At 40.8% G+C, this 27562-nt stretch overlaps 1 protein-coding gene across 3 annotated transcripts in view; it reads right to left on the bottom strand.

The window, feature by feature from the left end:
• Positions 1-9161: 9161 nt before the first annotated feature.
• Positions 9162-27562, bottom strand: part of ENPP2 (ectonucleotide pyrophosphatase/phosphodiesterase 2) — a 64885-nt gene continuing 46484 nt past the window's right edge. For 2 of the 3 annotated variants that reach the window (XM_065397673.1, XM_065397674.1), the window contains 10 exons: positions 26001-26088; positions 25766-25853; positions 23937-24117; positions 23593-23645; positions 21522-21658; positions 20863-20998; positions 19083-19160; positions 15720-15852; positions 14064-14220; positions 9162-9332 (listed from right to left, as the gene is read on the bottom strand). In XM_065397673.1, coding sequence (XP_065253745.1) covers positions 9162-9332; positions 14064-14220; positions 15720-15852; positions 19083-19160; positions 20863-20998; positions 21522-21658; positions 23593-23645; positions 23937-24117; positions 25766-25853; positions 26001-26088 — 1222 coding nt within the window. The remainder of the gene's footprint in view (positions 9333-14063; positions 14221-15719; positions 15853-19082; positions 19161-20862; positions 20999-21521; positions 21659-23592; positions 23646-23936; positions 24118-25765; positions 25854-26000; positions 26089-27562) is intronic. The other variant, XM_065397675.1, reaches the window with a different exon arrangement.

Below are 27562 nucleotides of genomic sequence, written 5' to 3'. Positions count from 1 at the left end.
TGTTGCTCGTCACTTTTACATATTTAAAACTTTAGGTGTTCTCAGGACAAATTATTTGGTGGCCTCAAGAGTGTAGCCACCAACTCTTGCTGGTGGCAGCTCAAACACTTAATTAGCTTTAGGAAAAACAAATAAGTATGTACATATGCATGTCCAAATCATTGTAATTGATTGCTAGCTAGTAAGTCTGTTGTGAAAAGTGGTATTACCAAACATATAAATATCACTTTTCACAGCAGACTTACTCAGCTCTGGCAAGCCTGGAGACAAATTAAGCCCCGGATAGGGGGCCAGGGGAGGCAGTGGGCACCAGGGGCAATGGGAGTGGGTGGCTGGGGGAGGTAGCAAGGAGCCAGAACCTGAAGCCCTGTGGCTAGGGCCCGGGGACGGAGCTCGAAGCTGCATGGGTGGACTCTGAAGCTGCAGCCCGAAGCCCCACAGCCAAAGTCTGCTGCCATGCCAGGGCTGAAGCCCAAAGCCTGAGCCACACCATCCAGGGCCAGCTCCAGCTTTTTTGCCGCCCCAAGCAAGAAAAAAAAAGATAAAGCCGATCAGCAGCAGCTCAATCGCGCCGCTTCATTCTTCGGCTGGAATTCGGCAGCGGGTCCTTCGCTCCCTCTCTTCCTCTTTGGCGGCACTTTGGTAGCAGCTCAAAGAGGAAGAGAGGGACTGAGGGACCCGCCACCAAATTGCCGCCAAAGACCCGGACGTGCCTCCCCTTTCCATTGGCCGCCCCAAGCACCCGCTTCCTTTGCTGGTGGCTGGAGCCGGCCCTGGCACCATCCCAAGGAAGGTGGAAAACTCACTGACTGCCTGGTCCTCCCGCATTGCACCCCAGATGTCTCCAGAGGGGGGCAGGACAACCAGGAGCAACAGGAAGGGGGGGGCACTGCTTTGCTCCCCCATCACAGCCCAGGAGGCTGTGGCCACAAGAAGAGCCAGTGCGGCCAGTGTCTGCATTTGAGAAATGCTACCCTTAGGCCAACTGTTAACCCTAATTTCACTTTTCAAATGTGGGTAGTTTCTAGACAAAATACATTTTCCCCTGGAAAAAAGTTAAAGGTTTATTTTTTTTTTAACCTGATTTGCTCTCTCCCCCCTAAGTGGCCATGATCCTGGCTGCATAGCCCTGTCCTAGGGGTCAGATCCCGTTCAGTAGAAAGTGGGGGCTAGCAGTCTATAAGGGGAGGGCAGAAGGGGCGAGATCTGGGGCTAGCTTTCCCAAACAGGGGGGTTCACACACCGCCCATGTCTCTCCTCTCCCTTTCATTCCAATTTTCTCCCCTTCCCCCACCCCATCAATCAATCAGTCAGCGCTAGATTCTCTCTCTTCTTGTGCAGCAAACAGAACTGTTCATTACATTTTACAGCTGGCCTAAACATAAAGGTCCATCTAGACCAGTAGCCTGTCTTCTGACAGTGGCCAATGCCAGGCACCCAAGAGGGAATGAACAGAACAGGCAATCATTGAGTGATCCATCCCCTGTCGCCCATTCCCAGCTTCTGGCAAACAGTTCCAAGGTAAATTCTCATGAAGAACATTCCCCATTTTGGTCAAGGATTCCAATGTTCTCTAGCAAGTTCCATTTGCAGGGTCAATCAATTACAGCTTGCAAATCTACTATTAATATTCCTCTTATTTCTTCACCTGCTAAGTTCCCTATGGTGAAATGTGCACGACGAATCCCAATGACCTTCAACTGCCTTTTGACCAGCAGATTCAGAAAACAATAATGATGTTATGCCTCAAAATAACTAGGGCTGTCAATTAATCACAGTTAATGCCTGGGATTAACTGAAAAGAAAATTAACAAGGTAATTTTAATGCATTAATCACATACCTCTGGGCAGGGAAAGAGCGACTGAAGTCTGGAGCCTGACGCCCCACACCCCAACTGGAGCTGAAGCCCGACACCCCCAGCCTAGTACCCCAACTGGGGCTGAAGCCCGGAGCCTCCAGCTCATATTTGAAAATATAGAAAAATTGCCAACATTTTTAAATAAATGGTATTCTACTATTGTTTAACACTGCAATTAAATGTTTTTTATCTCACAATTAATCACGATTAATTTTTTTAATTGCTTGACAGCCCTAAAAATAACTAATGCATGCATGAGTTGTGAACACAACATTATGCAAGAGGAAAAGTTTAAAGCGACTGTTCTTTGTGCACTGAGATTCAGGAAAATATTTAAACAGTTTACATCTCATTGGTTAAAACTTTTGACTTGTAAATGAAAAGAAACAAGTGGTTTTGTTTACCGCAGTTTACTGCAGAAATGCTGCTTTTTATGTCAACATACATTTGGTAAATGTTAGCTTGTACTCTGTAGTGATGGGCTATTTGCAGTAACCTTGGGAATACTGTTCTTATCTTGTATTTACACAACAAGTGCAAAGAAGAAACTAGATTAGGTTTTTTCCACAGTGTTTAAAATACCTTTTCTCAGGTCTTGAATGAGGCCTGAACTTTAAACACACCAACCACAGATGGCCCCACTTTGAAGCTGCCCAGTTAATACATTATCATCCATTTGCTGGAAGCTTTATTCTCACACTATATACACTTTTCTTATCAGCACATACTCCATACATCAGAATGGGTGCATTAGCTCTATGGCATTCCATCCAGGGGCAGACCAAAGTAAAATCCATGGATCTCGGCTGGGCTGGAGGCTATAGATCCACAAAGTTTGCATCTAAAGATACCCAGACGACCCCACCACTACAAAATGCTGGCATCCATGCTGGAGCCTGGAGAGGGCTTTGGCAGGGAGCAAGGATTGCCACTAACGCTTTGATTTGTTGTTTGGTTGGATTGGATACAGGCCCCACAGAGGCTTAAACCAGCACTAATTTACTGTACTCCATGTACTAGGCTTTTGCCTCTGGAATCCTGCATTTAAATTTGATTTAAATCACATGAGGAATATATTTTCCACTCTCAACTTTCCACTTTATAGAATTACTACTACATGCTTTTCTCACCCTTGGCAACTCTGCCCTGGAGAGGTTTAAGATTGCAATGATCTGGGCATGAAAACAGAAAAGTGGTATTCTAGCCTCCTGCATAGAACTATTCACAGCTCACTGCAGATGTGTTGAATGCACAGCCTGGAACAAATGACAACTTCTTTGTGCCTCAGTTTTCCCATCTATAAAACAGATAATAGCTACCTTGCAGGAATGGGGTGAAAGTTAATTAATTCATGACTGTAAAAGCAGCACAAGATCCCTAGATGAAATACACTGCTCTAAGTGAAAACATTACCAGACTCTTGTAGATCAGAGGTACTTTAGCAGATTTGCAGTACCTGCCACAAACTACTTCTAGGAGCATTAAAATTCTCTAGTAGTCGCCCAAAATGTCAAAAAACGTGCAGCAGCTCAACTATCTAGGGATGGACACAATAGACAGGGCCTATGCAAAGTTCTTAAAGAAAAAAGGGGTTTCCCATTCGGTCTTGGAGTTGTGAGCAATATATCCAAAGAAGCATCCTCCAAGAGAGAATGGTCCACCTGAGCTGGGTGGTTTCTTAAGAGAAGATGGCAGTGCTTCCTTAAAAAGGTGAATTCAAAGGTAATTGAACTCTAAAATTTTAAAAGTGACATAATACAGGTGCACACAAACACTACAAATCCAGCTGTTCTAAAACAAGATCACTCACGAGTCAGGCCTTCCTCCCCTTTCCGTACAGTACAGATCCTGCCAACTCCTGAATTCAAGATTCTGTGCTTATCCTGAAACAGCTGATGGCTGCAAGATATGAAATCATGTGCTTTTTGAAGGATTTTACATGTCAAGAGCTGCATTCCATCTAAAGATGCGCAGACCCATTCCTTTGTAAATAAATCATTGAGAGATTGGGGACTAGAGGGCTTGATCTGTAATCGCCTGCAGCCATACAACAAGGTTGAACTTGCAAACATTTATGCATGTAACTTCACTCTTGGGAGTAGACCCATTAGATGGTGTGGAGCTACTGATAACATTTCAATAGTCCCTTTCTCCCATAGGGAGCCCAAAGCACTTTAGAATCTGCATATAATATAGAAAACTGTTCTCCCATTACTGAAATATAACCAGCACTAGGGTGAAAACGCAGGACCTGTTTAGCAGTTTCCCAGGAACATACTGACTGAAAATTTCACAGGCGGAGGGGGAAAATCAGAACATGTCATTTCAATAAGGTAAAATGTTTTGAACTAACTTTACCACTTCGATTTATATTAGGAGTCCAACTGAAATGAGTCAAAATTTTAAGTCAAAGCAAAACATTTTAACTTATCGAAGCAACATGTTTTGATCATCCCAAACTGAAATCTCAGAATTTTCATTTTGCAGGAAATTTTGGCTTTGGCATGGGAAAATATGAGAATTTCCTGTAGAACTGAAATTCCCATTTCTGACCAGCTCTACAATCTAAGGAAGATTTTTCTCATAGCTGAAAAACAGTTTAATATGCAAGGTATCTGCAGTTTTCACTGCCTTACAATTCCTCAAGGTCTGGACTGCCCCCCAATTATATTCACAGGAAAATCCAGTAATGATACTTGTGACTCAGCCCAACGTTCTGCACTGTGTAATGAATTCCAACACTAAGTACCACCACATAGGACATTTTATGCACCTGGATGGCAAATTCAACATTCATTTTCCTGATAGTGACTACTCTGTACACAAAATAAGCCATGGTAGTATCAGAACTTCGAAAGTAACAACTTCACATTTGTGGTGGAAAGGGAAGCGCAAGACACACAAGGTATTTTATGCATGTTTTCAAAATGGCCCAAAGGGAGTGGAATGCAGGAGGGCTTTCCACTGGGTTGCAATAAATTGGCTGCTTTTCTTAAGAGATGCAATAGGGAAATTAAAAGTTAGCTTTAAAATGTTTAGTCTTCCTCCAGCAGGATTGTGTTACCTTAGAGATCTGGAGGAGCTTTTCAAAGCTTCAGTTCTGTTCTAAAAGTCTTACATTCATATAGCGCCTTTCGTCACAAAAGGAGTATTTTATATTCAGAAGTCACCACACCCATTACTCAAATGCAGCCACCTCTGGTGATGGACTCCAGCAAACATTTAACAGCTATACAACAGTTTAGGGCAAGGTGCGAATATCCTTTCCTGCTGTCAACACAATGGAAGCTAAAGCACTGCATACTTTAACAATATGAAATGAGGAGTTAAATTTCACATTTCTCTACACACAGATCTTTAAGCCACCATTGTTCAATGAAATTAAAATACAAGAGCAGGGACCCAGACAGTCATTTCTTTAACTGGTGCCTAAAGCAGAGTGTTTTTTAGAGATCTAGTACTCCATGGTTAGATCTCAGTGCATTTTTCATTTGGAGGAAATGTAAAGGGATTACATCATTTAAAATTTACCTGAAGATCAAACTCACAGTATTGGTGGTCTTAGATTCAGTTTATAGGAATTCAGATTATATAATTGTTATCAGTTTCAGGGACATCTTAACTTGAACAACAAGGAGTCTGGTGGCACCTTAAAGACTAACAGATTAAGATGCCACCAGACTCCTTGTTGTTTTTGTAGATACAGACTAACACGGCTACCCCCTGAATCTTAACTTGAAACTGTTTTCAATCTAAAGGAAATACCCTTTGTAGGACATGTAAGAAATTAAAGTTTGTGGTGACAAAGCCCTGCCTGCAGCCTACAGAAAAATAAAATACTTCCAATGCTACCAGACAACCACAAGAGACAACTTTTATGTTGCAAGAATAGAACATTTCTCAAACAAAGCTATGTGCACTTATTTCATTACAATCATTAGTACTTCATCTGAAAGTCTTCCCTATTAAAATGCTAATGTTGTGTTCATTGATAAATTAAGCTGACTTTAGCATCTGTATTAGAATACAGAGACCTGACTGTTGGATTATTGAAAAGTACTGAAAGTATTATCTTCATAAAAAAATCAATGGAAATATTAACCGTAGGTTGTTTAAAAACAATGGTTTCGGTTTATCCCCACACTTGCCTCCCAAGGTGCAGATTGCTACGATGAGGTCATAAAAACCTGACCACCACCAAACTCTCTCAAAACTGGCTACAGTCAGCAGATTTTCACTAATCTGGATATGCATATCCCTCACCCAAAGCCATCTATCCATCTTCAGTCCAAAACATGCTCCCTCTTTCCCCAACATGCTCAGCCATACATTTGTGTAAGAGAAATATGGCAAGCCTCCACAGAGACGGAAATCCCACTCTACCCTGAAGAACAGCTTTCTAAGAACGGTAGCATGGGCTTCAGTCTGCATTGTTTACCATTAATCTCCGGTTCAACTTTGCTCAAGCCACCCCCCTGTATTTGACTTGAACACCGATTGCCATCCACACAAGGGTTTGTTGGATACTTCACATCTCGTGTTCCAGACCAATAACAGAAGCTCTGAAAATCAAATTAAGCCCTTGCTTACACCTGGGTGTATTACAGAGTCAACTCCATTGTTTCAGAATTGTGCTCCCAATGACACCTGGGCAACCCCATTAACTGTATGTAGGTTTACATAGGTGTTATGAAGGCACATTCTGCAGACTATGCAGTTGCACTGGTGTTGCCAACAGGTTTTACAGGCTAAATTAGGTAGTTACTGGTGATGATTTACGAGAAGGAAAGAATCCAGCTTGACTAAGCCCTGGGAGAGTTTGAGGTACTTGTCAATTAGAACAAATCTACTTGCAAACTAAACAAATTGGATCTGGTAGTGAGAGACACATGATAAATAAGGGACCCAAGCTGCCATTTTTACAAAGCCCATTTTTAAAAGCAGAACCATAGTATAAGTATACAGAGTTTGAGGTACCATGCAGTTGTGTGTGCACAAAGTTGTGGTGGTTACCTTCCTTGTATAGTGAGAGCAGGCAGAGTGACACCAAAACATCCTCCCCAAAATATATGGGGAAATTCTGCAGATCTTGGGTCATCTGCATGAAGAGCTAGGGGTCGTCCTCCATGATAATTGCTGGTTTTCTTCGGAACTGAGCCTTCCACTGGACCCCTGCCTGTCTCATCTCCCCTCAGCACCGGGGGGTAGGGGGGGGGGGAGAGGGGGCAAATGGACAAAGCAGGTTTCCATAGGAATAAATGCTGATAGAGACACCTTTAAAATGTATTGGTTTGCAGGAAAAAAAAGTGATGTTACCAAGAGTGGCTCCTTTTTTCATCCTCCCTCTGCCGGTGTTAAGGGGGCATGGCCAGAGAGCACCAAAATTGCAGCATGTATATGGTGAACTTGTGTGTTTGGGGAAAGAGGGCTGATGATGGGCTCCTCTCCCTACCCTCCACTGAAATGCTTACTGGCCAGTACTGACTGCCTGGCCTACTACATATTATGTCCTACACACTTAGCATCAGAAAGGGGCCACAGTAACTGTGACGTTGTGCAGTCTACATGGTTTTATAAAAACATGATAATAAGTGAATATAATGTAACTGGGATAGTTTTATAAAAAATTTGATAATAAGTGACTATAATGCAAATGGGATATGCTTTGTGCAAAAGGTCTCTTGTAAGGTATCATTACAAAGCTCATAATCTACTGAGTGTGATCATCCTATTTGTAGAAATGTACCACTCTTGTATCTAAAACTAGAAATATAAAATGTAACTCTGAGGGCCTATTGTAATTATGTAAAGTGTGGGCCATTAATGATGGTTTGGAATCTTGATGACTCCCATTGTCTGCAGATGGCTGTTTACCTGTGAGTCTCCCTGTATATGTGTGTGCTGGCAAGTGAGTAATGAAGTCTTGCAGTGACATGTGATCATGTCACCTGAACTGGAATCCATCTTTAACCTGGTGCTTTTCCAGTGAGGGGAGGGGGTGGGAACCCAGAGGAACAAAGGGTTCCCGCCTTATGCAAAAGATATATAAAGGGGTGGAAGAGAACTGAGAGGGGGAGAGGAGCCATCATGGAGAATCCCCTAGATAACACCTAAGCTGGAACAAAAGCTGTACCAGGGGAAAGAATTGTGCCCAGGCCTGGAAGGTGTCCAGTCTGAGAAAAACTTACTGAAGCATCTCTGAGGGTGAGATTATCTGTATTTAGTTTGATTAGGCATAGATTTGCGCATTTTATTTTATTTTGCTTGTGACTTACTTTGTTCTGTCTGTTACTACTTTGAACCACTTAAATCCTACTGTCTGTATTTAATAAAATCACTTTTTATTTAGTAATTTACTCAGAGTATGTATTAATACCTGGGGGAGCAAACAACTGTGCATATCTCTCTATCAGTGTTATAGAGGGCGAACAATTTATGAGTTTGCCCTGCATAAGCTTTATGCAGGGTAAAACGGATTTATCTGGGTTTAGACCCCATTGGGAGTTGGGCATCTGAGTGCTAAAGACAAGCACACTCCTGTGAGCTGGTTTTCAGGTAAACTTGCAGCTTTGGGACAAGTGATTCAGACCCTGAGTCTTTGTTAGAGCAGACTGGAGTGTCTGGCTCAGCAAGACGGGGTGCTGGAATCCTGAGCTGGCAGGGAAAACAGAAGCAGGGGTAGTCTTTGCACATTGGGTGGCAGCTCCCAAGGGGGTTTCTGTGATCCAACCCGTCACAGTAACTTCAGACAACAGAACCACACTTGCAAGCATGACAAATTGGCTCAAGCTTCGCAAGTAAGAAAGCCTGAAGCATTCAGCTTCCAGTGACTCAAATATCCTCTGAAAGGAAAGCAAAGACAGACATTAAAAAACTGAATGTGTGGTTTATTATATTTAAGATTCTTTTTGTCTAAAGGGTTTAAATATTTCTGTCATATAGTTAACAGTAAATTAATGTAATTTTACATGTTCAGTATTTTGATATACAGTACAGGACTACAAACACCGCAAAGGAGCACTGGAAAATTAATATTTCCTCAATGTAAGTATCGATTCTGCAGCACCACTTAAAAACTGTGACTAAGGATGCAAGCTGCAGTATTACAAGCACACTAAAAATCCATACCTACATTAAACATTAGAGAAACAAAACAACGGACACAAGGGCTTAATATTTAAGATTTGATACAGGATTAAAATACTAATATTTTTAATGTCCTGGTTTCAAATTAATAAATATAAAAACAATATAAAAATATACACCAGTTGATAGAAGGATGCACTGAGTAAAATTAGAAAGTTAAATTTCACTTTCAAACGTATGCAGGTATGTCTTTAGGGAGAGAATTTCTGTGTAGCTTCGGCTGGTCTTTCGGAAGAAGTCCAAGCTAGTAATTTGTTCAATGTCACGCACTCGTGCGGTGTGCATCTTCAGGAGATCTTCAACCCACTTGGATTCTTCCTCTGAGCTCTGAAATGAAAACAACTGGATTTAGTTTTAGTACAGAATCTGTCCGATCTTTGAAAGGGTATTGTACCTTTCCTAATTCGTTATCTCCATCAGACACATGATCTTCACGTGCTGTTCCATTCAAAGTCAATTAATGATAAATAAAGGATGCACGGAGGTATAGTTTTGGGTCAGGTCTCAATTTTAGGATTTGGATTCAAATGTGGCCAAACTCTTCTTAGAAGAGTTGAAGTTACCTGAGAATGGCCCAATATGTCAGGAGTCTTACAAGAATAGTTGTAGATCTCCTGGTGGGAGCAGATGATGGTGCTATTGGGAAATCTGTTGCTCACTCAATATTTCTGCCATTTTGTATCAAAATCTCACAAAAGCAGCTTGCAACTTTGGCACAATATGATCTAAACAAGTTCTAGCCCTGGTTAGGCTTTGAACCTTTATCTCAAACTTTAGCCCCAGCCTCATTCTGCTCTGACCAGTGTGTCCTCGCCTCATCTAGTAACAATGCCACTCTACTATTTTAATCTTCCATAAATCCTCACTGTAAGAATAATAGTGACAGCCATTCAGCATCATCATCCTTCCATGTGACTAGCCCAACTTGCCCAAGACCAAGTTCTACATAAACGTTTTTAGTTTCTGGTTTTGGTCCTGAGACTAATCTCTTCCTCATTAACTTGACAAAGTCCCCAAGTAAAAACAAACCTATGCCATTAAAAACTAATATCTAATCTCCACAGGAAACAGTTAGACGTGACCAAAAAATATCAGAGATGCAAGAGGTGAGGTTTGTGGGTCACTCTGTGACAGCCAGTAAGTGAGGGAAGTGATCGTTTGCACAGCATGGGAGTGAAGCACTGAATAATGAGTTATAGAGTGTGGATCTAAAGTACATCTCTGTGACCCACTGCCAGTCTGTTTTGATCTGCTGTATTTCTCAGAGACAAAACTATTTCACCTTTAGCTCTACATGCCAATAGGAAACTAGCCAAAACAAGAAGTCTGTAAGACAAATCAAGATCTAGGGCCTTGGGGGAAAAGGGTAGAGTGGGGGTGGGGCGGGGCCTGGGACAGAGCCAGGGGTCGAGCACCCCCCCTCCCCCGGCACTTTGGAAAGTCGGCGCCTGTGTCTGCATCTCAGTTTCTCCATTGGTGAAATGGGACCTCGACTACTGTATTTGTGCATGGCTGCTGTGAGGTTTAATTCATAAAATTTTTGCAAGTCATTTTTCAGCCCCAGATAGAACCCAGGAACACAGAGAAATGTGAAAAAAAGGAACAAACAATGGAAAAGAGTGTCATTTTTTTAAATCTCAGAAAAAAGTTTTGGCGAGGTTAAGGATTGTTCTTCTTTTACCCCACACAGTTCACCCATCCCTATAGAATTGGAGGTTAGACACAGCCAGACACTCATTTGAATCAGCTGGAATATCATTGGTGCAAGAACAGAGCTGATATGGTGATCTCAGGATCAGCGCCATTTTGCCCAATTACATTTTCTCTAGATTATCAAGTTTAGAAGTGGTTGTTTGCCATGTGAAGATAGCGAATAGCCATCATTTATGTAGTGTTGTACATGCACACAACTGTAAATATATACTGCACTGTAAGCTTAGGGAGCAAATGGTGCACAGCAGATACTAAGCCTGATGAATTTATACTCTACAGGCATAAATAAATAAAATATATGGAGATATACATATCTCATAGAACTGGAAGGGACCCTGAAAGGTCATCGCGTTAAGACCCCTGCCTTCACTAGGAGGACCAAGTACTGATTTTGCCCCCGATCCCTAAGTGGCCCCCTCAAGGATTAAACTCACAACGCTGGGTTTAGCAGGCCAATGCTCAAACCACTGAGCTGTCCCTCTCATTCGAATGTGAAGACAAACAAGACAAAAACAGAATAGGTGTGGCCATTCGTTTGCACGTTTCATGAATAAGTAGGACTAACTTTCTTGACAGAGGAGTGAAAGCAATGATTATATTAGCAGAAAGGCTTAGACCTGCAGCATGGCATAGAACAAAGATTTGAACCGAATGTCCAAGCAGGAGTGGGTGCAGGAGGAAATCAGGGCAGAGGTTTAGGAAGCAGTGAAGCTATAGGAGCTTTGAAGGTTAGAAGCTGGAGCTTGATTCAGGGAAGTGAGAGCCAATAGAGAGATTCAGAGTGGAAGGCAATATATAAAATAAACTCAGCATCATAAGTTTATACCTATACCAAAAAGCGCACAGCATTTAAATACTGATAAGACACATTCCCTTCCCAAAAAGTTTACAATCTAAAAATTAAAGCTATAAGTTCAAGAGAGAGAACATGGGAATTATTGATAGGAAGAAGACTGCTCAGAGATTTGGGGGTTTCAAAGAAGGAATTGAAAGAGAAGTGAAAAGGTGCTTAATGGATAAGAGGAACAGTGTTCCAGCTACAAGTAGGAGTAATCTTTCCAAGTCCACCCACAATATGCCTGGAACAGGAGCTCTGGCTTTGTGCACCAATACTAAATACACCATGGCTCTGTGGATATGGGAAAAGCGGTGGATGTGATATACCTTGACTTTAGCAAAGCTTTTGATTCAGTCTCCCACAGTATTCTTGCCAGCAGTTAAAAAAGTATGGATTGGATGAATGGGCTATAAGGTAGATAGAAAGCTGTCTAGATTGTTGGGCTCAACGGGTAGTGATCAACAGCTCGATGTCTAGCTGGCAGCCGGTATCAAGCGGAGTGCCCCAGGGGTCAGTCCTGGGGCCGGTTTTGTTCAACATCTTCATTAATGATCTGGATGATGGGATGGATTGCACCCTCAGCAAGCTCGCGGATGACACTAAGCTGGGGGGAGAAGTAGATACGCTGGAGAGTAGGGATAGGGTCTAGAGTGACCTAGACAAATTGAAGGATTGGGCCAAAAAAAATCTGATGCGGTTCAACAAGGACAAGTGCAGAGTCCTGCACTTAGGACGGAAGAATCCCATGCACCGCCACAGGCTAGGGACTGACTGGCTAAGCAGCAGTTCTGCAGAAAAGGACCTGGGGATTACAGTGGATGAGAAGCTGGATGAGAGTCAGCAGCGTGCCCTTGTTGCCAAAAAGGCTAACAGCATATTGGGCTGCATTAGTAGGAACGTTGCCAGCAGATTGAGGGAAGTGATTATTCCCCTCTATTCAGCACGGGTGAGGCCACATCTGGCGTATTGCGTCCCATTTTGGCCCACCCACTACAGAAAGGATGTGGACAAATTAGAGAGTCCAGCGGAGGGCAACGAAAATGATTAGGGGGCTGGTGCACATGACTTATGAGGAGAGGCTGAGGGAACTGAGCTTATTTAGTCTGCAGAAGAGAAGAGTGAGGGGGGATTTAATAGCAGCCTTCAACTACCTAAGGGGGTGAGATTCCAAAGAGGATGGAGCTAGGCTGTTCTCAGTGGTGGCAGATGACAGAACAAGAAACAATGGTATCAAGTTGCAATGGGGGGAGGTCTAGGTTGGATATTACGAAAAACTATTTTACTAGGAGGGTGGTGAAGCACTGGAATGGGTTAGCTAGGGAGGTGGTGGAATCTCCATCCTTAAAGGTTTTTAAGGCCTGGCTTGACAAAGCCGTGGCTGGGATGATTTAGTTGGTCCTTCTTTGAGCAGGGGGTTGGACTAGATAACCTTTTGAGGACTCTTCCAACCCTAATCTTCTATGATTCTATAAACATTTTGATTCAGGAAACAGACTCCTGGCAACCTACAGAGAAGAACCCACGAGGAAAGATTTCTCGGAGAGAAATTAAGTTTAGGCAGAAGTCCAAAAACAGTTGTCTAGGCTACTTGCAGTTCACACAGAATGCAGTATTCCATTGCTTTGTTTTGTGCACTGGCTCTCCTGATGTTTGGACCATGTATAAAAACATTCAGATGTTAAAATTTAAAATCCCCATATGGACTAGGTCCATTGTACTTTACCAAGCTTCTGCAACTACAGTCTTATCTCTGATCTAAAAGAGCAAGAGAGTCTTTTGGCCCCAAGAAAATGCAGGAACAGAACATGTAGAGCATCTCTTTGCTTCTGCAATCCCAGATAAACACAAAACCCCCAAGTGGTGTTTTATTTTTACGTTGTAACTATGTTGGATGAAGCACCTGGAATACCATGGCAGGCAGACACTATAAAGATGTGAGATGCAGCTAGAGTTAAGTCTTCACAATGGACCACCCCCCCCACCCACCCCCCCGGAAAACATCCAGTTGTCTGCTACCATGTAACACATTCTGGCCTGTATATTGAACTTTTCCTGCTGCGCAGCTCCAAAGTGACTACATTAGGAGTTCTGCCATGTGCTATGACCCTATAAGTTAGTTATTTACTCTGCTGCCAAATTATTGCATCTCCATACTCCATGTAACCATTTTCACGTTTAACACAAAACATTTTAGGGTTTGTTTTTTTCCTTAAAGATAGTGAGCGGTAATAGTTCCACACCTTCTTTTGCTAGGTCAGGGGGTGGGTGAAGGGATCAATATAGCCCAATGATTAGAATAGGGGCCTCGGACTAGAGGCAGGAGTCCTGAGTTCTGTCCCAGCTCTGCCACCAATTCCTTGTCTGACTACAGGCAAGACATTTTGGTTTAAGTTCTCATAAGTGTTCAATAATCATTTTTTAAAAGTCACTAAATGGGATTTTACCCATGGCTATGTCTATACATACTAGTTATGGAAACTAATGTAGCAGGGCCTATTTGAACTTACATTGCAGCTCTCATCATTGTCAGGCCGGTGGGGAAGTATGTATGAAAGAACGGATAGTGGCCCATCGCATTTATCAGCAGGCTGAGTGAAATCTAAACAGCTAGTTATGATACTGTAGTAATGAGTTGGAACTGGAACTGAACTGCCTTCCACATACCTAGGAGGAAAACACAAACAAACATTTAGCAAAATCTGTTAGATGGACTCCTGGATACGAGATTCCTTGTAAAGTGCTATTTGTATGTAGTGCTGTCCACCTTCACAGACAGGTGTCCTCTTCAGTTAGAATGTGGGTAAATGTAGGTATAGAGGTCACTAGGAGGCTCCAAGTTCTGCATAATTAAATACAGTTGAAACATTCTAAAATTAATTCCTACTTGTTGCCCAATAACCCTATTTACAGGGCTTCATTACAGACCAGGAACCAAGCAAAGAGAACAATTCCTCAACATGGGGGTCCAGAGTCTGGATTCTTGATTCAGCCAGGAGAACTCCTTCAGCATATAAGAAATCTTCAAGTCAGCATAGCCGCTCTGCATCCATTTCCCCTTCTCTCCTCAGGCCCTGGAATGACGGGTGTGGCTAGAATGCCTCTGCACTCTGGTTATTCCTGGAATGGCCCCACTGAAGTGGTCAGCCATTGATAAGTTATTCATAGATTTTATTGCCAAAAAGGGTCCATACAGACCACTCTGTTGTGGTGGTAGTGACAGGGCCTGCAGAGAGGTTTCACCTCTGCCATTCAAATTTCGGAGCTATTGTTTCTGGCTATCTACAAACTCGGGCAAGCAGACAGGCTACACATTTACAAGATTTTCTTTGCAACCTCTTTCTTTATCCCTCTTTAGCTTGCTCTAATTTACAGTGGGAACTGCAGTGGTCCACAAAAGGTCCCAAAATCTAGGGTCTACAAAGATGGCAAACCAGCCCACTTTACTTTCTCTCCTTCTTCTCCCTAAACTATGGTGAGTGCAGCTCAGACTGTGGCTCTAGAAGTCGACAGGCTCTCTTGATGTAGTCACCATCATAAAACGAACCAAGTAGTTACTGTAGAGTTAGAGAGCACCACAGATATTATAAGCAGATGTAAAGATTCTAGAATATACCTTCTGATTAGGGATTTCAAGATTATTGGTAGGAAAGCATTGTTCAACATGAATTAACAAAAAAACTTGAGTAATTAACTCAATAGCCTTATTGTCCTTAGCACTGCATTGCAAGCTATGTAAGCAGGATGTGCTCCACACTTACAAAGTAAAAGTATTGTAAAATACTGTAGTTAGTGAGGTTCCCATCAAAGTTGCCATCATAGGAAGGATGATGGAACACTCCAGGTCAGAATATAAACTCTGCAAGGTCAAGGTAGGGAATTCTCTGGTGATCAGTAGTTCCATTGTTGTTATCTAGAACGGAGCGAATTGCTTTTTTATTGCCCCCCCATAAGGACATTTAGTCCTGAGAATCCTTCCTTTAACAAGAAACTTATGCTTACCAGATCATAAACTAACCAGCAGTTTTATTGACTTCAAAGAACTTGATTCTTGGCTTTACAAGTTGGCACCTTGTACCTCGAACCCAAATACCAACTAATTGGGAAATACTATATTTTTAGATAGCCATTAAGAACAGTTAATACATTTAAATATAAACTCTTACTGTTTTATCTTTTCTGGCGTGTCATGTAAACCATCATAGTCATAATCGAAGATTGGTCCACTTATGACATTTACTCCATTTCGTTCAGTTGCATACCTCTTCACCAAAACCCTTTGAAAATAATTCCATACCTCTGTGCAAAGACACAAGATTACCTTTAGTGAGCAAACCAATGCTTAGATAGGAGTTTCTAGATACGCTTTATGTGCAAGGATAAAAATCCAAACAGTTCTCATTCATATTATGCATGCAGCTATCAGAGGCCTTATTGTAGAATCAGAATCATATGACTGGAAGAGACCTCAAGAGGTCATATAGTCCAGTCCCCTGCCCACATGGCAGAACAAAGTATTATTAGACCAGGGATACTCAATAGGTGGACCAGAGCCAAATTCAAACCACCAGATGCTTTTGAATGGACCCCAAAATCTATTTACTTCTTATCATTGTTAGTTTCTTATTATTTTCTCTGAAATCTGGACCTTGACTATACCTTGACCAAGAAATGTGGACTTTGACCACCCTTCCTGCAATTTAAACCACTGCTTCTGGTTCTATCCTCAGATTAAGGAGAACATTTTTTCCCCCTTCTCCTTTTGACAACATTTTATGTACTTGAAAACTGTTATGTCCCCACTCAATCTTCTCTTCTCCAAACTAAACAAACCCATTTTTTTCAATCTTCCCTCATAGGTCATGTTTTCTAGACCTTTAATAATCTTTTTCCTCTTCTCTGGACTTTCTCCAATTTGTCCACATCTTTCCTGAAATGCCCAGAACTGGACACAATACTTCAGCTGAGGCCTAATCAATGCAGAGTAGAGCGGAAGAATTACTTCTTGTGTCTTACTTACAACATTCCTGCTAATAGATCCCAGAATGATGTTTGCTGTTTTTGCTATGGTGTTCCACTATTCACACATATTTAGCTTGTGATCCACTATGATCCCCAGATCCCTTTCCGCAGTACTCCTTCCTAGGCAGTCATTTCCCATTTTGTATGTGTGCAACTGATTTTTCCTTCCTCTGTGGAGACCTTTGCATTTGTCCCTATTGAATTTCATCCTATTTACTTCACACCATCTCTCCAGTTTGTGCAAATCATTTCAAATTTTAATCCTATCCTCCCAAGCACTTGCAACTCCTCCCAGCTTGGTATCGTCCGCAGACTTTATAAGTGTATTCCCTATGTCATTATCTAAATCGTTGATGAAGATATTGAACAGAACCAGAACTGATCCCTGCAGGACCCCAATTGACATGTCCCCCTTCCAGCTTGACTGTGAACCACCAATAACTACTCTCTGGGAACAGTTTTCCAACTGGTTATGCACCCACCTTATAGTAGCTCCATCTAGGTTGAAATTTCCTAGTTTGTTTATGAGAAACTCATGTGAGACAGTATCAAGTCTTACTAAAGATTTATTGTAGCTTCACTGAGGCTTTATCTACACTACACTGCTTTTAGCAACATGGCTGTGTGTAGTTGCTGTTTGTCAGCTCTCCTACTTCCACCCCCAACGAGCGGCTTTTGCTTTGTCGGCAGGAGAGCACTCCTGCTGACAACGCGCTATTCACAGTGGCACTTGTTGCAGCAAAACTTGTGTGTTTGGGGATGGGGGGGGGGAAATTAACACCTCTGAAAGACAAAAGTTTTGTCGTTCAATTGCCAGTATAGACACAGCCTCCATTTCTCTAGATCAGGGATACTCAGACTGAGGCTCGTGAACTGCAAGTGGCTCTTTAATATGTCTCCTGCAGCTCTTTGCAGCACATGATATTACAACACTGTGTGATTTAACTATTAACCAGTATAAGTTATTAACCAATCAGGATGCTTTCACTATGTTTTTTATCAACTACAGTTGGTTAACTAATAATACTGTGGCTCTTCTGGGTAATGTTGATCACTAATCTGGCTCCTGAACCACTGAGTCTGAGTATCACTGCTCTAGATTTGTGCTTTATTAATTTATTTTCTAATGAGTGATAAAGGAAATGCACAGTACCATTCAAAGGCGGGCATTGCAATAGACCTTATACAGAAAGCTTGCTGTTCCTTCTCTAGCAGTAGAAATGAGTATTCACATACACACTTTTAATGTCCTTGGCTCTTTGTAAGCACAAAGTCTCAGTGCTGCTTTGATTAATTGAATAGCAAAACCTCTAATCTCTAAGGAAGGTCAAACCTAAAAGAGCATGAAAGGCACATTCCTTTCAGAGAGGTTCCCTCAGATATTAATTATCTAATTTCTGGAACTAGGTGGACTCCGCAATGACTTAGTTATATTGTAACATATGACGGAAGAGCAGTGTCTTCTGAACGATGTAGATAGATTGTCATACTGGACAAGATATCAATACTCTTCCTCCCTTAACCTATAAGCATCTTCATTTATAAAAGATGGGACACACACACACAGAGCTCCCAAATATATTTAAAAAGTAAAAGAAAGGAACTAACCGCAAGTGTATGTAACTAAAGTACATTGTAATGTTTTCAACTGATGTCCTGCTCACTCAGATATCCTCCATTTCCCCATTATAAATTTTAAAATCCTCTGTACAGGGACCTTCTCCCTCTGTACTGCACATGCATACTTCAAGTACTACAGAAATCATGACGACCATCAACCCCTCCATTGGAGAACTCTGAGTTGTTGGGGACTCCAACATCAAGTTATAATTAAAAAAGAATGACACCACAATGAGAAATTTATGGTTGTTTTGTCCTATGATTATGTTCCTGGAAACAGCATTTTTATAAATCATGACTTCAGAGTGGGTAATCAGTAATGATTTTCCACTGTTTGATCAGGTAACACTCATTCTGCCACCTTTGCTCAAGCTCCTTATGTATATCACCACTTGTTTCTACCCACAGGCTTGCTAACACCCTCCTTAGGTTTGAAAAGCATCCCAGAGTTTTGAGGTTTAGCCAAACCTCTCTGGTCTAGAATTTGGGTTGGAAATCTCACAAGAGCTACTTCTTGAGCCTTTTCCAAGACTTTCTGCTTCCAGCCAAGCCAGAAATGCCACCAGAAGAGTCTGATAGTTTGCTACCTGCCACCAAAACTAGGAAGCAAAGCGGCGCACAAACAAAAGAAAAGTTAATGGGTTTCATTTAGATTTAGGTCAGTTCACTTTTTGTTTAGATGCATTTAGCCCCATCTGTGATAAATCCATTTGGTCCACCTGTATTCCTATACATGTATTCAGAGAGGCCAGCTGAAAGTTATCCAATAAACCTCTAAATCAGTTCATTCCATAGTTCAGCAGCCACACCATTTTCGAAAGATATCTATACCAGTTAGCTAAGTGGTGCATGGAATCAGCTGTAACCCACAAGAGTGTCATACTTACTTTTGAAGGCAGGATACATTGGAATGATATTTGTTATTAGAAAGGCATCATATTTAGCTTCTGCAGAGGAACTTAGTTCTGAAAGTCATAGAACAAGATGTGTTAACATGAAAGTTCCTAGTAGAAATCTCAGAGACTCAAGAAAAATAAAACAAACAATTGCAGGCAGTAATCAAAAGAAAGATTATCTTCTAAATGAGACTCTAGATTAAACTAAACACAATTTCTTGTTACTTTACATGACAGATGGACTGAGAACAGAGGGTTTTTGTCCTTGTTTCAATCTTCCATCAGCTAAATTTGTTTCTATTTTTGTACATTCTCAGGAGGTGTGATAATTGTACTGTATTGTTTTGCAACTTGTTTTTTTTATATAAAGGCTCACACTTCCAAGGCAGAATAGAGTCTGATCAGAAAAATCAAGAAATGATCCATCTCTCTACTGCCTTTAGTTCTGTAACATACATACTCCTTTTAAAACCCATTTCAACCCTTCCTTTAATAAGTCAGAGGGGAGGAAGTCATCCCCCAAGGCTGCAACTGTCTGCTCAGACATTCATTCTGACTGGTATATATCCATCCATTCCCCAGAGACTGAAGAAGTGGTAAGCAAGTCAACCAGTAGAGCCTAAGATAATCATTTGTACAACATGCATGAAAAATTGTTGATCTCCCTTTACACACAGACAGAAATCCATTCTCATTAAGTTTTCAGACTAATCAATTTTGGTTGTGACATGTACTAATAGTTTATTAAATCTTATGACAAGTAAATTCAGACAGTAGCTGCATTTCTCTAGGATTTTGAATTGAAGACTGCTGGCCAGATGCTCAGCTGGTGTATATTGGCGTAGGTACATTGACTTAAAGAGGAGTAATGCCAAATTTTGCCAGCTGAGGCTCTCTCCCTTCATCATTACTGCATACACAATAAATACCAGATTTCAAACTATTCAACCAGTATTTGATGGCACAAAATGTCTCTTTTGTGATCATCTTATTTCATATCCATGGATTTTAAGTTCAGAAGGGATCACTGATCTATGACCTGGGTTAGATATAAGGTCAGCTTATAGAATTCCAGCCTGTAATTTCTACATCAAGCTCAGTTACTTTTATTTGAGTTACAGCATTTCTTAGAAAGACATCCAGACTTGACTTGAAGATTGAGAGAGATGGAAATATATGCCATATTGGTAAGCTATTCTAATGGTTAATTACTCTAATTGTTAAATATTTATATCTTATTTCCAGTTTTGAATTTGTCAAGTTTCAAATTTAACTTTCAACCACTGAGGTCTTGTTTTGTCTTTGACTGCTAGACAAAAGAGTCCTTCTCTATTTCCAGACATCATCTTTCCATGCAAGTACTTCTGGACTGATCAAATCATTCTTTTTGATAATAAACAGATTGACTGACTAGCTGAATGGATATTTGAGTTACTGAACTTTTCAGAAGCAGAGAGAGACAACTGAAATTCATTCAGTAGTCAAAATCATGTACAATTAAAACAGAGTTACATTTAGCTGATAACAGTTCCATTGGGTTACTGTGGTCTCGCCACAAGAAAAAACAAACAAACTGGTAATACTGAGGCTATCAAATATCTCTTCTGTGACACTTAAAAACCCTCAACCCCATACAGACCTTGTGCCTTCTTTTTCCTAGGAAAAAATTTCCCTAACAGACAAGAGGAAGCTCAAAAATCTCTAGGGAACCAAAAGTAGCTGCATACAGAATACCTCCTTTATATTCTACAGACATCCTATTTAAACTTACGAGGAGGAAAAAGGAATCCATAAGTCATTTGTTTATCTGCTCTGTAGGCTGAACAGCTCTGACTGTTTCCTGGAGAAATGCGCAGATCAGGCCTCACACAGTTAGACAGATGCTCAGGGACACCAGATACCTCTGCCTACATTGAAAGGCATACATGGAACAAACTGTAAATATCATTCCAGGAAAAGAAGTCAAGAACAAGAGTGTGTGACTTGTTTAGGCCTAACATCAATAAAGAATGTTATGTGAAGCATAATGATTTCAAATAATCAACAGATAAGATGAAGGATCCTCTATAATATAAAATATATCCATCAACCTCTATAGTAAAAACCTGCTCCTTGAGACAGAGTCTACTTAAGCAATCTAGTAGTAGGAATTCCCATTAGAAACAACTTGATAAACTAGCTGATTAAACTAGACATTCTGTTGCAGAAAAACAAATCCTGGATTAAGCGTTTAAAAACAAACAAACAAAAAGCCAACAACAAGCAGCATATGGTCCTTAAAATTCCACTTTTCATGGAGAGTGGAAGTGCTCTTTAGAATGGAAATCTACGTTATTCCAAGCAGGAAATTTCCTGAAGGAAAAGGAAATTTTAAGACTCCAGGAATACAGGTAAGCAGTGTCATTTTTCGAAAGCAAAGATAAATCTGACCTGTTTTGAAATAGTGTACGATGTCCAGAGAGGCATCAGGAATGTTTCACTGTAACCACTTTCAAAGTCTTGGTGATGTAAGATATTGTACTTGGTACGATAAAGCACCGCAGGACGTCCGTACAGGAGGTGTTTCTCTAGAAATTGGAGGAAGTTACATTAAATTACATGTAATAACAAAGAAGAAAAAACCCAGCCAGAATCAATGTGTCCAACACATGCCCATTTAAAAGGCAAATCCCCTGTGTAGCACCCAGTCTAAATAACTGAGATGACTGCTACAGAAATACAGTAGTTTAGACTTTAAAAAGGAGAGAAATTCTTCCCATCCCATCCATCCCCCAAACACAGAATGGCAGTGGAACTGCTCAGATTCAGAATAGCTATGGGGGAGGGTGACCAGATAGCAAGCATGAAAAATCAGGACGGGGGTGGGGGGGTAATAGGAGCCCATATTTAAAAAACAAAAAAAACAAAAAAAACACCCACACCCCAAATATCAGGACTGTCCCTATAAAAATCGGGACATCTGGTCACCCTAGCCTTGGAGTGGGTGGCTCAGCAGAGGAACTACCAGACCTGCAGCTCCATTCTGGCATGTGAGCAAACAAGTAGCCCACAAGATGCTGGGGTCCCCCGCACACAGAACCATGCTCCTCCAGAAAGCAGTGGAGAAACTTGACAAGAATGTCAATTTCAGCCAGCAGCTATGAGTCCAGGGAGCCTATCCCTTTTTGGAAACAGCCTGCGTCAGTGTTTCTGAAGTGATTTTTCAGAAAGAGGGAGGCGGATTTGCAGTTTGTGAGAAATTACAAAAAAAAAATATCTTGGTTTTGTTCTGATTTAGAATGAAACCAAATTAAGAAACGTCAACATGTCCTGCAAACCAGAAATCCCTAGTTTTGGCCAGCTCTAGCTTAGAATAAGTGTGATTCAAGTGTTCCATGTTGGATTAACAAATATAGACAACTTAAATATGATGATTGAAATTGACATAGGTGCTACAGTAGCCACTTTCTGAAGACATGTACAAGAACAAATGTATTTATAGTATACTAAGAAAAAACTGATAAAATGTTGAAAAAAAAAGTTAACCAAAGCAAGATCAGGTTTCAGGATGCCTGCAAGTACAGCGGTACCTGTTTGCTGTTACCATTACTTGGTACAGAATGAAATATTCCTTCACTAATTAGCAGAAATTGGTTTAAGATAAAGTTGTAGTAGCATACCTCCCATGCACTAGTGTTAGATTCCATAGTGAAAAGAAAAAATTAATTCTGTTTTTGATGTGGACATTGGTTTAGTGACAGGCATAACAGCAGAATTACAGGTAGTTAAAAATGCTAGACCTAAATTTCATCTGGTGCCTTATGCTTTATGATGATAACCTATAGAAAAGCAATTAAACTTGCAGAAGCAGGGAATAATTTTACTTGTAAAGAATGACCTGCACAATTGTTTGTATTACTAGAATTAAGGAAAGGGAAAGATTTATGAAAGCTATACAAAAAAAAAAAAAAAAAAAAAAAAAAGGACCGCAAATGCCTGACTGGAGGTAGCTCAGGATCCAATTCCAAAAAAAACACAAGATTTGCTAAAGTAGCAGGGAAAAGTTTACAAAGCTTGGTCCAGCTCAAGCTAACACACACATGGCTAATGGAATTTAGCAAGATTCTAAAAGGAAATAGGACATTTATATTGATAAGAATATTCAGAGCTATTCTACTTAATGCTAAAACATTTGGCAAGGAACACAAAACAATATGCTTCACATTGTGAGCCCATCTCTTTTAAGGATTAGGATACAATTATCCTACATCTGTCTAACATGGAGTTGCTTGCATCTTCTTCTGACCACTATCAGAAACAGGATGCTGAGCTAATGAACTTTAGGTCTGATTTAGTAACTACCAGACTACGCTTCTAAAATCTACACACAGAGACACTACAAGTGCATGAGTTTACTGTATTTTATAAATTCTCATTAGTTTGAATGTTGGTTGATTTTAAATGTAGTAAACCACCACTGAAAATGAAGAAAATAAATGTTTATTAACCACCATGTCCTTACCTTCTGTTCCTTTGACATGAAAGCGCTTATTGAGTTCATCCAACTTGTTCTTTATAAAATTTTTAAAAAGAGTGAAAAAGATTAGCAGCTGAACCATAAGAGCATTCTCTGACATCTCATGTTCACTATTTATTTAGCAAAGCAATACTAGCACTCTAACACCCTTATTGTGAACACATTACACGAAATATTCCAAAGGGTATGAAAGACTCTTAACGGCATGAAGGATCAAAGGGATACTTAAACGTTAGAGCCTCCTTCTCTTAAAGGGAGAACATGCAATATCCCCCTAACCTACAGTACAAGACAATTATCCTTAATGACACCAGTATGAATAAATCCATGAGTCTACCTTGTCATCACATGTACAGCCCAAATCAAATTCAGATGCAGAAAATGCAGCTACAGGATAGAGCGGCCTTGCAACTTCATCTGGCATGGTCGGTTTAAATGCATTGCTCCTCAGCAAGTGATTTAAACTTCCATGGGTTCCGTTATTAGGAGCGGGCTTTAATCCAAGCAGATCTGACAAGACATCAAACACAGAAGCAGGGTTCTAAAACTGTAATGGTACTACATTGTACACATCAGTACACAGTGCCCATTTCCTAGATGGCTAGAAACAAGACACCAACTACTTTATACCCATGAAGTAGAGAGAATTACTTTTAATTTAACCAAAGAACAGTACTAAGCCTTTGTCCACATCAGAGAAGCCTGTTTTGCAATTAGTGTTGGAAATTCTCATGATAGGAACAATAAGATTTAGTATTATAGCTAGGTGGAGAAACTGCTACTACTATTAAACATTTTTATTATCGTAACTCCTCGGGCACGTTTACATGGGGGGCGGGGAGGGGCAGGGAAAACACCTGCAGCAGCGAGTCTCAGAGCCCAGGTCAACTGACTCAGGCTCGCGGGGCCCACACTAAGGGGCTAAGAACACTCACCCGGGGAGGTCGGAGGGGTCAGAGCCCAAGGGGGAAAAAAAAAATCTACATTGCTATATTTAGCCCCATTGTGCCAGCCCTGCAAGCCCGAGTCAGTTGATCCGAGCTCTGAGACTTGCTGCCATGGGTTGGGGGTATTGGGGGTTGCAGAGTAGATGTACCTCTAGAGGCTCCAATGAGGATCAATGCCTTAGAGGGCAAACCTGCAGCATGCTTGGTTAAAGCGGATAGTGCTATCAGTCTTAAAAAATACTAAAAGTCAAACTGATATTCAGCATTTAACATCCCCACTAAAACATTTTTTTGGAATCTTTCATCCAGGATTTCCTGTTACTGTACAAACATTAAGTAAGCCACATAACACCACTGACAGACAGGAAAGTTCAATATTGCACACATTTGGAGAAGAGTGAGTAGACACAATGAGCTGTTATTGTGATTTGCACAAAGGCACATCATGTTAATGACAATAGTTCTGTTCCAGTGTGATCTCTCGACTGGTTCATATCTGAAAGGAAGTGTGGTCTACTGGTTAAAGCAGGAGACAAAGTAAAAAATGATCTTGGTTCTATTTCCAACTCTGACTACTCTACCTTAGTTAACTCTGCTATTGACTTCTGAGACCTCAAGACCAATTAGCCTCCTCCTCATCTATAAATGGGAATAATTATATAAACACACAGATGTGTTTCATGTTTATAAATTAATATGTGCAGCTTCTTTTGAACTCCTCAGGTGGAAAGTTTAATGTATATTTCCTTTTACAGTAAAAGACAGGATCATAAAAATTATATTCATGCATTGCCATACCTAGCTTCTCTACTTCATTGCTGCAGTAAGAGTTTCGAAAACAATTAATCGCCAACAAGAGGCACAGTAGTGGCAAAATAACGCCTGCGCTCCCACGCATGGGATGCAGGGGCAGAAGCCCTCTCTGGGCACAAGTCTAGCTCCCAGGGCTAATGGAGAACGGACATACTAGATTGTAGCCCTCTATATTTGATATCCGAGGAGCTGCCAGCAGAAACACAATGTGAATGCACTCCAATTGTTGGAGCAGAACAAACATAGGCCTCTGTGCATTCTGTCCTTCCATCCAAAGGGCAAGCGACAGTGCAGTGCTAGGGGAGAAGGCAGTGGCCCAGAACACAAGCATAAGTTGTGCCTACACCAACTTCTGAAAGCTTTGTTGGCAAAAGTAGTTTAAAAATGGAGTAGCTTACCACACATAATGTTGTAAAGTTCAATATTTTCAAATGGAGGTACTTTGGTCTTGTGCTTGAATGTGGGACCATAGCCTACAAAGACAGTCTTCAAAGAAGAGAGAAACATGGTAAGAAGAAGAAGTTTGCTTTAACTCTTTAAAAAAAAAAAAAAAAATTCTAAGACTTCAAGTTTCTCCCTCCAACACCCCCCCCCCCAATTACCCTCCCCAAAAGGTTACTTTGCAGCTTATACCTGCATACTATTGATCTTGTTGTCATATCCGTGATCGCCATGGAAGAAGCATTTTCCTGATAGTTTCTTATAAACATCCATGGATTTCCTATATTGAAATGTAAAATCATAAGAATTATTGCTGACCTGACAATGTAGTTTCAGAAGATTAAAATTTAGGCTGTGATTTTCAAAAGGAGTTGAAGGGAGGTAGAGCCTAACTCCCTTTGAATGTCATGGGGATTTGGGCACCTAACTTCTACAGGTTACTTTGAAAATTCCAGCCTTTAAAAAAAAAAAAAAAAACCACACACACACACACACACACACACACACACACACACACACACACACACAGTGAAGTCATCTCAATTATACAGAAACTTTGCCCTAAACTATCCCAGAGCAGTTCACGAACTACAATCATCCCCCACACCGGAGTGGATGCACCAGCAGTACACACTACTTGGGACAAGAAGTGAATAACATACCCAAATGAAACTCTAGGGGGAAGTTAGGTAGGCAGTTCTCCAAAGAGGACAAAAGGGGTTATAATTTTGAAATGTATTAAAATGTTAAATGGGAATTCATTTCTCTCTTTCCCAATGATGCTCCCTCAACATTAAATATATTCCACCAAGGAAGCGATGGATTTGGACAAGCACATGGGTCCTCCCATTACTCTCAAAAGTCTTAAAACTGAATTTTGCTCAGTATTTTAATAGGTATATTGTGACATTAGTTCTTAACAGAAATCCCCATTGACAACTATGAGTGTTTCTGTTTAAACGGATGGCGCAATATAACTTAATACTATGCCATTATTTAAGAGAATGAAAAACTTGAGACATCACCTGCCTGGGATGTACTTGAAAAGAAACCAATGAATATAGAATAACTGACATCAGCTTTTGTTAGCCTTGGATAACTTGCCATTCCCATGTAGAAGCCCTTCCCCACTGGGGACACCTACAGATTGAAGCTGTTTAGGATCATGTTGCCCTAAATCAGTAGCAATGAATATAGAATAACTGACATCAGCTTTTGTTAGCCTTGGATAACTTGCCATTCCCATGTAGAAGCCCTTCCCCACTGGGGACACCTACAGATTGAAGCTGTTTAGGATCATGTTGCCCTAAATCAGTAGCATTCTAACAGATGCTTCTCAGAAAGTCAGAAAGCACCTTTTTAATAAATTACAATGCTATTGAGTCCTTTTCACCTGCTTACTCTTTCACCTTGTGGTAGGCAAAGGAGAAACAGACCTGGAGAGAAAATGGGAGAAACTCAGAAGGAAGAGAAACATACGAAGAAAGTAAGTGGTAATCAGAAATATAATGACTAGCTTTGTTACAAACTAAGATTTATGAGCAGTATCACTGGGGCTGCCTAGCAGTCCAGTGGGCTGCCATTCTAAAAGTCAGTTTGTACACCCATTAGATGATGTTCTCTCAGAGATTTGGCTTTTGTCCTCAAGACTGGAAGTGAAGCAATCAGACCTGTAACTATTACAGAAATAGCCTTTTCCTGGCTATGAATATAACATGAATTACAGTTACAAAAAATCTTGAATAAAATATTCC

This window comes from Emys orbicularis, chromosome 2 (assembly GCF_028017835.1).
Source record: "Emys orbicularis isolate rEmyOrb1 chromosome 2, rEmyOrb1.hap1, whole genome shotgun sequence".
Taxonomy (NCBI): Eukaryota; Metazoa; Chordata; order Testudines; family Emydidae; genus Emys; species Emys orbicularis.
Note: the sequence above shows the minus strand (reverse complement) of the source record. Positions and strands in the feature narration are given on the sequence as shown.